The sequence below is a fragment of the Musca domestica genome, unplaced genomic scaffold, assembly GCF_030504385.1.
Source record: "Musca domestica strain aabys unplaced genomic scaffold, Musca_domestica.polishedcontigs.V.1.1 6, whole genome shotgun sequence".
Classification (NCBI taxonomy): Eukaryota; Metazoa; Arthropoda; class Insecta; order Diptera; family Muscidae; genus Musca; species Musca domestica.
In genome coordinates, this window is record NW_026712363.1 from 12,794,150 (window position 1) to 12,806,227 (window position 12,078).

Sequence of the window (12,078 nt, forward strand, 5' to 3'; positions counted from 1 at the left end):
TAGAGAGAACATAGCAGTAGCCTACCATATTGGATGGTCATCTGATAATATATTCACCCTCCATACATTATCGGATGACCACCCAAAATGGCTACTGCCATGTTCCTTCTAACCTAGTTCTAACCCTATTTGACTATAACTGCTGCACAAGTGCTCTGTGAAAAATACCAAAATTTCCAATATTTGATACGAAAAATTCCTTCTCTGAAAAAGTCACTTCTGACCTTTACATAGATGCTGATGTCATTGATATACAGGGTGAGATGAAAAAACTACAAACAACTTCAGACTGCTGTCATTTTATTAAATTGTTCCAGTGAGAGTTCATTATATTGTTTACAATGTTTCGAAAAGTAAAGAAGCGACTTGATCGAAACCTGTTTCGCAGTGGCCGAAAAATGGCTCGTGAGTTGAACATATCGCAATATTCCATTCGGCAAACATTGAAAAATAAGCTCGGGGTACAGCCATAGAAATTCCAAAAAGTGCAAGAACTTACACCACAACAGAAAGAAAATAGACTCAAAAGAGCTAAAGAGTTGCTTCGCTTGGCCTAAAGTGGTGAACTGCCAATTTTGGCTTTCTCCGATGAGAAAACATTCGTTGTCCAACAGTTTTTAAACAAACAAAATGATCGTGTTTACTTGCCAAAGAGGTCAGCTGAAAATGTGCACCTTCGGTTGGCCACCAAAACTCAAGCGCCGGCCATGGTGATGGTGTGGGCCACCATAACAGACGATGGTCGCTCTCCGCTCATATTCATCGACCGTTGCATCAGAATAAATGCCGAATATTATCGCGAAAATATTCTGGAGGGTGTATTAAAGCCTTGGGCACGCAAACATTTTGGTCGCAGACCTTGGCCATTCTAGCAGGACTCAGCACTTTTGGTTGGCCACCAGAACTCAAGCGCCGGCCATGGTGAGGCGTGGGCCGCCATAGCAGCTGCTATCCGCTCGTATTTATCGACCATGACATCAGAATCGCGAAAATATTCTGGAGGGTGTATCAAAGCCTTGGGCACACAAACATTTTGGCCGCAGACCTTGGACATTCCAACAGGACTCAGCACCATCGCACTCAGCACGCGCCACCCAAGAATGGTTACAAAATGAGGTTCCTCACTTCATTTCCAACGCACAATGACCACCAAAGTCTCCGGATACCAATCCGTTGGACTCTTGTGTCCAACTAAAAAATACCAAAGTGTCGATCACCTCAAGCAAGCGCTTCGCAGGAATGGGCCAAAATACCGTACAACAACATTCGGGCAGCGTGTGACGGTTTCTGTTGGCCGTTTGAAGGCCATAATTCGTGCTAAAGGTGACCAATTCGAACAAATCTAAACTTATTCTAAAATTTGATGCTATTTCCGACATTTTTTGTTTTCATTCAATAAAATTTAAAAAATAACAAAATGTAAAAATTGTGGCGTTTGACTTTGTTGCAGTTTTTTTATCTCACCCTATTTGAACTACGAAAATATTCTCCTATTTGGTAAGACATTTGTGCATATACATTCGGCGTTAAGGTTTCATTATTTGTAATTAAAAAAAAAATTCTTAATAAACTCATTTTTTAATCAAACTTTGGAAGTAATTGAATTTTTTTAAATCTCCCCTTAAAAATAAATCCCATTTACTCATACCATTTCATCCAACTTAATACAAGACAAATGCCACATGAATAACCAAACATTTTCAAATGTACTCGAATGAATATTTGGCCACCATTATCAACACATACTTAAGGGCCGCATCAAAATCGCCCCAAAACAAAATTCGTAATTCCCATCAACTATGACAAATGCTCTCGAAGGGAATTATCACCCTCTAACGGAAATCCCACAGCAAGGCTGAAGGGAAACATTTGTAACTTTTTCAAATGGGTACTTTGCAGGGGGAGAGAGAGAACCGTAAAAAATCACATAAATTATCACGATACGGTTCTACGGAGCAACGATGCGCGTCAAGCAAAGGAGGATATCAATGAAATGCAACGATACAACAATTGTTTTGGGAAACCAAAACAAGGTAATGAATAAAATATTAAAATCTACCATTGACAACAATAATTTCTGTTTTCATTCGGCTTTTCAGCCGGTCTCGGCCTGCTGCATTCGTAACGTGTAGTACGAGCCGATTCAGATTTATATCAAAAAACTATTCATTCGTTACGTTGGATAAAGGCAACGCGCGACACTCTTCGCATTGGCAGCCATTGTGGAAAATTGATTGTTATTGTCTCTCCCTCTCTGGAAGAATGAATGGACGAACACACACATCAGGCTTTGGGCAATAGGAATGCTAGCTACGTAGATAACAACAACAAGCAAACACAACTTGCAACATGGCGGCAGACGTCATCATTGAAAAGTAACAAAACAATGATATCCTTGTCGCAGGCATGTGTTACTGCTGCAAAAGATCTGAATGTTTTCTCTGAGATTTTCAAAAGGGGGTTGTTTTGTTTCTCTTCCTTTTTTTATTTTTGAAGATAAAACTCGTGCTACAGTATCAAAAATTGTTTGTTTTAATTTCCATATGTTTTCGAAAGGAGATCGAAGCGGTATTATATTATGGCTTCCTACACGAGTTATTTCATTTTTTTTTGTATTCATTTCTTTCAAATTTTAAATGCACCAGGCTTCGATATACGTGCTATTTGTTCTTGAATAAAAAAGTGAAGATAACCACAATGTTAGATTTTTTTTTTTGTTTTGGTAAAATTAGATACAATTATAATATTGATATTTACATTAACTTCGTCTAATGCTCATAGAAATGTGCTCATGTACAGCTGCGATAAAAAAAATTGGGAGTATAGGGTAAGTGTACCAGTAGTCGGCACTTTTAGGTGTTTCGATTTTTCAATCTTTCAACATTCTGAGAGAAATATTTCAATAGAAAAAAGTAGAGTTGTTCAGATTCCAAATTTTGTTTACTTTTCGAAATCATCATTCTAAACCAGATATAGGTAGAAAATCAAGAATAGTATGGTTACCTTCAGTAACGTATGGATTTTCAATTAAAATAAAAATGAGATTAAATAAAAAAGAAAAAATTACCTTTCTTATATTTGGAATTTGTTAATTGATATTTTTCCTTTAGATAGGCAACATTTTTTTTTCAAAAATGCCACCGCTATCAAATAGCTGATTCAAAAAACCTACTTAAACTGGAAAAGTTGGTCAAAAAGCACAAATAAAAGCAACTACCGACTCAAAACTATTTTTTTATTTGAGTAGCTTTTGGATTATTTTTAATACTTTGCTCAAGTTTTGGTAAAATTGGTCAAAAATGATATTTTTCTAGTATTTGTCACCCCCTGCCGACTACCGGCAAACTCCCTTTTTTCTGTTCCTAATGTCGGCACTAAATAATATAACAGAAAAATGCTTGATTTGTATGTTTTTAAGTTATTAAAGTGATCTTCAGACTGTTATTTACTATTATTAAATATTTTTGATTCCAAAAGTATTAAATTTAATTTACTTAAATCGATTATTAAGTTGACGCCACCACTATTTTTATACCCTCCACCATACTATGGAGGGTATATTAATTTTGTCATTCCGTTTGTAATTCCTCGAAATACTCATGTCAGACCCAACAAAGTATATATATTCTTGATCAGCGTAAAATTCTAAGACGATTTAGCCATGTCCGTCTGTCTGTCTGTGTGTCTGTCTGTCTGTCCGTCTGTCTATCTGTAATCACGCTATCTTTCGAACAAATTGTGATAGAAGGCTAAAATTTTGCACACATGTATATTTTGCCAGTAGACAGGTTAAGTTCGTAAATGGGCCATGTAGGTCCAAGTTATCATATAGCCCCCATATAACTGTACCTCCCGATATTCAGTATTTTGATGATTTTAGCGACATTATTCACCGGGATTGTTTCAAATTTAGCATTTGAAGTTCGTAATGGATACTACAGCCTAACACAGAAAATTATCTGTGCAGGTCCACGTCTTCGTGTAGCCCCCATGTAACGGTACCCCTCGATATTCGGTATTTTGATGATTTTAGCGACATTGTTTTCCGGAATCGTTTCAAATTTGGTATTTGAAGTTCGTAATGGATACTACTTCCAAAGTCAAAAAATGAGCCATGTAGGTCCACGTCTTCATATAGCCCCCATATAACGGTACCACCGATATTCGGTATTTTGATGATTTTAGCGACATTGTTTACCGGAATCGTTTCAAATTTGGTATTTGAAGTTCGTAATGGATACTACTTCCAAAGTCAAAAAATGAGCCATGTAGGTCCACGTCTTCATATAACCCCCATATAACGGTATCCCCCGATATTCGGTATTTTGATGATTTTAGCGACATTATAAACAGATTTTTCTTCAAGTTTTGCATTCAAATATTGTAATAATTTATGACAAAAGTTGCCTATGCAGGCCCACGTCGTCGTATAAGCATTCGGTATTTTTAAGATTTTAACAGAATTTTTAACGGGTTTTATTTTTTGGAAATTGCCAAATTTGTACCAAATGGTGGAGGGTATTAAAAGTCCGGCCCGGCCGAACTTACAGCTTTTTTACTTGTTTTCTTTACAGTCATGCATTATCGCACGCGTTGGAAGACACTCACTGACGAAAACCGTTATTCTCGCGTAATGAATGATCGGAGCTCATTGTTTTTTTTTTTTAAGAAAGAGAGCAGAGAACACGGTTGAGATTTTTTTTGCAATTATTTCATTATTTGGTCAATTCTAGTCTTAGTTATTTAAGTTTAAAATTCAAAATTGCCGACTACTGGGATATGGCTTAGAAGGAATCGGATGCCAAAGTTTGACCCGTTGTGAGTAAGGTCCCATATACCCTATCTTCACATCAGATCTTGTTTTAGTAGAAATATTTAGATGTGTGAAATTTTAAGAAAATTATACGCTCAAACCGCATTTCAATCAAAACTTTTAGCCTTTGTGGTGGAGGTGCCAGAATGAGTGGGCCAATATCTATCATGTTCACAACAGATATTGTGTTGATAGAAATATTGAGATCTACAGAGTTTGAAAGGGGTCGGATGATCATTTCATGTTTTTCGAACTTCACGAGTATTCACAATTTTGAGACGTTGTGGAGGAAGTACCAGAATGAGTGGCCCGTGTATCCCATATTCACACATGTTTTTTTGTTAATAAAAAGATTCAGATGTGGGAAATTGGAAGACAATCGGACTCTTATTTCACATTTTGTAACAGTTATAATTATTCCAATTTTTAACTTTTTGGGGGTGTACCAGGAGGAGTCGACCGATGTTGCCCATCTCCGAACTCGATCTAAGTTTGATAATAATATTTGGATGTACCAACTTTGGACAAATTTGGTTACTACCTTGGGGAGTTATCGTGAGCACCAGCCAGCTAGATCTAATGATATACACGCTCTGTAGCCATATGGCTGAGGGTACAAAAACGGTGCATTATGTCGTTATTGCCAGTTTTAAATACCAAATTAGAAAGAATTTCTATGAAAATGTGTTTAAAATCATTAGAAAACTGATTACATGGATGGACCATTAAATAGGAGGTACCTATAGAAAAAGTGTAAGTATATACCACTATTTCGAACCATAAATGGATGAGGTCATAAAAATGCCGAATATTGGGAGGTATCCTTATACTATGGGACAATATGAAATATTATAATACCACAATATTCCTCTAGAAGGATACAAATAATTGCGTTTTCGGTTACTTGATACTTCCTTTTGATATTCTTCATAGAATCACATTCTGAATCGATTTATGCATGTCCGTCCGTCTGTCCATGTCTATTTGTAAGCAAAATACAGGTCGCATTAATAATTCGATTGTGATGAAATTTTACGCAGATCATTTCTTTGTTTTCAGAACGGACCATATTGAAATTGATGATATCGGTCCAGATTTAAATATAGCTCCCATGTATATTTGCCCAATTTCAGGTTTATTGTGCCCCAAATGTGTAATATATGCCAACATTTGGTAAATTTCAGCACAAAACGATAGAATTTGGCCCATATGTAAATTAGTTAAATTTTCTTTTATAGTTTCCATATATATGTTTCATTCGATATTTAAGTCCTCAGTATGCGTCATATTCTCTCCATAACAATGATATTTGGTAAAAGATATCGGATACAGCCGAGCAATAACCTCGAATATAATTAATAATAATTTTTAACGAAATCGGTTCAGATTTGGATATAGGTCCCTTATATATCTTATATTGTTTGCCAAATGTGCAATATTAGCCCAAATGGGATGCATTTTGACCCAAACTACAAAATTTAGCTTAGAATCAAATTTGGTGAACATCCATTAAGATTAAGCTATATATCCCATATATATATATATATATATGTTTCATCCGATTCTATATCTAACTTCCCCAAATTTGTATTATACACTCCATAACAATGATTTTCGGTAGAATATATTGGATATATAGGGTGAGATAAAGAAACTGCAGCAAAGTCAAACGCCACAATTTTTACATTCTTATTAAATTTTATTGAATGAAAGCAAAAAATGTCGGAAATAGCATCAAATTTTAGAATAAGTTTAGATATGTTCGAATTGTTTACCTTTGGCACGCATTATGGCTTTCAAACGGTCAAACATTCCCGGCGAAGCGCTCGCTTGAGGTGATCTATTGTAACTATTCTTGTGTGGCGCGTGCTGAGTACGATGGTGCTGAGTTCTGTTGGAATGTCCACGGTCTGCTGCCAAAATGTTTGCGTAACCAAGGCTTTAATACACCCTCAATAATATTTTCGCGATTTCGTTTAATACGAGCGGAGAATAACCATCGGCTGTTATGGCGGCCTACACCATCACCATGGCCGACGCTTGAGTTCTGGTGGCCAACCGAAGGTGCACATTTTTAGCTAACCTCTTTTATAGTAAACACGATCATTTTGTTTGTTTACAAACTACTAGAAAACGAATGTTTTCTCATCGGAGAAAACCAAATTCGGCAGTTCACAACTTGCGGCCAAGCGAAACAACTCTTTAGCTCTTTTGAGTCTATTTTCTTTCCGTTGTGGTGTAAGTTCCTGCACTTTTTGGAATTTCAATGGATTTACCCCGAGCTCATTATTCAATATTTTCCGAATGGTATATTGCGACATGTTCAGCTCACAAGCCATTTTTCGGCCATTGCTACTCGGGATTTTGGTCAAGCCGCTTCTTTACTTTTCGAACCATATCTGCTGATGTGGCTTTTTTCTTATGCCCACTTCCTTAACCAGTATCGGTAACGAGCGAGCGAGCTATTGTGCTCTAACGATAGCCACTTGTGGTTTTCCAGCCAAATATAAAGAAATCACACTATCACGCTTAAATTCCATCACGAATAACTTTTTTTTTTTGAAAATTTCCTCCAAAATGCTTTTGTACGCTGTCGGGCGAGTGGCTTAGAAATTACAGCAGTCCGAAGTTGGTTGCAGTTTTCCATCCCACTCTGCATATTCAAAAAACATTTGCCAAAATTTGTCGAGATTGGATCAGATTTGGATATATCTCCCGTATGAATTTCTCTTTTATTTGATGTAACTAACACATCAAGGGCACTGCATTTATCCGATTAAGGTATTTCTTCCGACCTTATATTTTAGTATTCATACCATAGGAACTATATTTGGCTCGTGAGGTCACATACTACATAAATGTACCTCAGTCAAGTTTGGTGGAGATTGATAAAGATATAGTTTTCATAGGTTAGTTTCAGCCGATTTCAAGTTTGGGCCGCTACAATGACTATGCTAAATTTTCAAAATGATGTTGGGTATCATAAAGTCGGCAAGGCCCGTCTTTTGTATTTTTTTTCTCGCTACATACAATCTATTTATTATGAGTGTTAAAGTAAATTAAGAACAACTATTGAAATTCCCAAAATAAAAATCTATCAACACAAAAGTTTTTTTAATGTTTGATAAAACAAAAAAAAATTGCATTAATTGATGATAATTATGAACTGTTCCCATGTTGCCAAACAAATTTCCATCGATGAAGATGGTTTTTATCCCAACTAATATTTCCCAATATTTTCTCTTTTAATATTTTCAATGGTTTCTACAGTTTCTAATTGGACAAATGTTGCCATATTCGAGTAGCACATATGAGAATTCGTAATGGCATTTTTATCCAAGCCAACCACCTAAATCAAGTATTGCCAACCATTTTTGAAAACAGGAAATTTCTTGTGAATAGGAATTTCATTGTGAAAAAGAAGTTTTTTTGTGAACTCAAAATTATTCGGATATTTTTGGGAAATTTTAAAAATTTTGTTGCATATATTAATGTGGGAATGAAGTTTTTTTTTTTTTGAAAAATAATTATAATTGTTAACACACTTAATTCAAATATACCCATATATACCGTTTCGTTGCCTATATATAAACAAATGATGCATAGACAAAAAAGCTTTAGACGGAAATAAATGGACTGAACGCTCAGATCAAGATATAATTTAGCTGAACTAAGGGTGAATCCAATTTCAAGATGATATTCTGTTCCGATATAGATACATTTCTTATATAAATAACGTTCTCTGATTTCACTTTTCTTCACTTTCCAACCTAAAAATAAACCCGAATTTGAATAAAAATCAAGTCAGTTCGTATATATTGTTTTGAAGTCAATGTTCAGCCTATTTTAGTTTAAAGCTAATCGTAATACTGTAAAATTGTTTAAATTCTATGAGGAAGGTACAGGAAATAGTTGACCGATATGTTCGATTTTTATACCCTCCACCATACATAGTTTGGAGAGTATATTATATTCGTCATTCCGTTTATAACTCATCGAAATAATGATTTTAGATCCAACAAAGTTTATTCTTGACCAGCGTAAAATTCTAAGACGATTTAGCCCTGTCCGTCCGTCCGTCCGTCCGTCTGTCCGTCTGTTGTAATCACGCTACAGTCAAAACAAATTAAAATAGGAAACTAAAAATTTGCACAGGTAGGTCTTTTGTCTGCAGGCAGGTCAAGGTCGAAGATGGGCTATAAAGGTCCATGATATCGTATAGCCCCCATATAACGGTACCACCGATATTCGGTATTTTGATGATTTTAGCCCAATTTTTTAACGCAATTGTCTGAAATCACACAAGGAGTTCCTTGTGAGTACATTATCCCCTTGAAGAGAATTATCTATATAGGTCCACGATATTGTATGGCCCCCATATAACGGTACCCCCTGATATTCGATATTTTGATGATTTTAGCCACAGTTTTCAACGTAATTATCTGAAATTCTGCACAAGGAGTTCTATGTGATTACGTTATCCCCAGAAATAGATTTGTCTTTATAGGTCTACAATATCGTATATCCCCCATATATCGGGGCCGTCCTATATACGGTATTTTTTATATTTTAACAGAATTTTTAGTGGATATTATTTTTTTTGAAAATTTCCTTATTCGTTCCAAATGGTGGAGGGTATTCAAAGTTCGGCCCGGCCGAACTTACTGCTTTTTTACTTGACATGCTTAATCTTATGTAGGGTTACACTTAGTTTAAAGAAAATCAAAGACAGATTTCAATGGTTATTATTCTTTATCGGTCCTTTGTAGGAGGTACCAGAAGGAATGGATCGATAATGCCCATCTCTGAACTCGATCTAAGTTTATTAGGATATTAAGATGTACAAAGTTTGAACAAAATTCTATATTCAATTTACAGTTTTATCGTGACGACATGGCTAGATCAACTCCAAATGACCTGAAACAGATTTTGTTCAAAGAGATCTGGGTCTAAACCGACATTTTGGCTAAAAAACTAAGGAGATACCATTGGAAACTGGAATATAGCGAAGTCCCACGCATCAACCAGTATACCACGCGTTTCAATGCTATATTCTTAGGTCATTATAAGCTCAACTCCAAAAAGAAAACCAGTAAAGAAAGTCTTAAAGTTGGGCTGGGCCGACTTTATGATACCCTACAACACTTTGCTAATTTAGTAGAGCTCCTCATAACAATTGAAAGTTATTATGGGAGAAGTCAATCGTAAACGCTATGATTATAATTATAATTTAAAGTTCAAAGGACTAAACACGCCGAAGCATTTGTATTTTTAAATTCGGACTTGTGTTGCCCATATGGTACCCAATTAATTTGAAATCGGATAAAGATCTATATGGGAGCTATATCCAAATCGGAACCGATCTTCATAAAATTTGGCAAAGATATTTCTGAGCTGTACTTGATATATTTCCCTGAATATCGTTGTTACGGAGTGCATATTACAGCTGTGTGTAACAAATATAACAAATCGGATGAACAATATATATGGGAGCTATAGCCATAAATGAACCTATCTTCACCAAATTTGACATACCAGCTTCTAGACTCAATTCGGTCGTAAGTGCCGAATTCCATCCCATTTGGACAAATATTAGACGTTTGGTGCACAATAAAAGGTAAATCGGACGAAGTTATATATGGGAGATATATCCAAATCTGAACCGATTTCGATAAAATTTAGCAAATATATTTCTGAGCTGTATTTGATATATTTCCCCAAATATTGTTGTTACAAAGTGCATATTACGGCTGCGGAGGACAAAAATAATAAATCGGATGAACAATATATATGGGAGCTATAGCTATATCTGAACCGATTCCGATCAAATTTGGCATACTTATTTTCAGGCCAAATTTGGTTGTATGTGCAAAATTCCATACTATTCGGACTGATATTACACGTTTGGTGCACAATAAAAGGCAAATCGGACAAAGATATATATAGGAGCTATATCTAAATTTTGACCGATTATCTCCAATTTCAATAGGGTTTGTCCTTGGGCCAAACAAATGATTTGTGCAAAATTTCATCTGGATACGACAATAAATGCGAACTGTACTTTGTTAACAAAAATACATGGACAGACTCAGAATGTGATTCTATGCAGATCATCAAATGGAACTATGAGTCTATCTCGTTTCCTTTTGCCTGTTACAAACAAATGCGCAAAGACATAATACCCTGACCACCTTGTGGTGTAAGGTATAATGATCAAATATCCATCCACAAATGACCTTCGCCTTAATAAGCCAGGCATATGAAATCAAAATTACCATAGTTGTTAAAAGATGCAAAATAGGCATATAGATCTAAAAAAATCATAATTTAAATAATTTAAAAATACTAATTTCTTTGACCTTAAATGTCCACCGTAACAACATTAATTCAATGCTATTATAAATCAAATGTGTCCTCTCCACCAAAAAATGCCCATAAATGCTCATATAATATTTACATTCATATTTTGCATATTTTATTTTCTCCCAAAAATACTCTCATAGTTTTCTCTTTACTCCCTCTTTTCGTCCATTAAACAACCATTTGCCATTTAATAATTTAATAAAAATTCAGTTCGTTTCACTTCACTTCACTGAAATGAAAATTGAGTTATAAACAATTTTACACCTACCTTCAACTGCAATTTGCGCATTATGCGTGTCTCCTCCCAGCGGTCGAGTTCATCCCATTCTTTTCCACGTCTACGCAGCAGATAATAACGGTACATAACTATGGTGACAGCCACCATCAGGGCCAGACCACTGCCGACAGCGGCGCCGAGAACCGCTGAACTGACCATAACCATTGCAACAGTGGTATTTGATTTGATCCACACCAGTAATTTTGTTCTCCGCAAATGTTTGTTGAAAATGTTTATCTGACGTCCACACTCGTCGGCTGGTGATTTATTTCCCCTCCAGGGGACGTTTGCTAATTATTTTTATAAAATTTGTTTGCTGTTATTGTTGGATGCTGTGCGTTCGGATGTTAATCCTTGGGTGCAGAAAAATTTTCAAGGTCCAAAGCTGCAAAAAAAAGAGCAATTGCGTAAAATGGTTAGAAAGAGATAAAACAGCGTTTAAAAATCCCAATTGAAGTGTCCAAATTTTCAAATTGTGTGTGTGTGTTGGTGTAGTGTAAAATGTTTGTTGTGCGTCTGTCTGGCTTAAATGATTGAAATGAATTTAATTACTTTAATGTGTCAGTTAAAAACACATCTACAGCATTCTAAGTATTCTGTGTGATTGCCCGAAAGGATAGAGCTG

The 12,078-nt window shown here is 35.7% G+C and overlaps 1 protein-coding gene across 1 annotated transcript in view; it reads right to left on the bottom strand.

Moving 5' to 3' along the window:
• LOC101895766 (synaptotagmin-5) overlaps positions 1 to 11,817 on the bottom strand; it is a 180,799-nt gene extending 168,982 nt beyond the window's left edge. The window contains exon 1 of the mRNA XM_059129244.1: positions 11,445 to 11,817. Within this exon, the coding sequence (XP_058985227.1) occupies positions 11,445 to 11,618 (174 nt within the window). The 5' untranslated portion in view covers positions 11,619 to 11,817. The remainder of the gene's footprint in view (positions 1 to 11,444) is intronic.
• Positions 11,818 to 12,078: the final 261 nt, after the last annotated feature.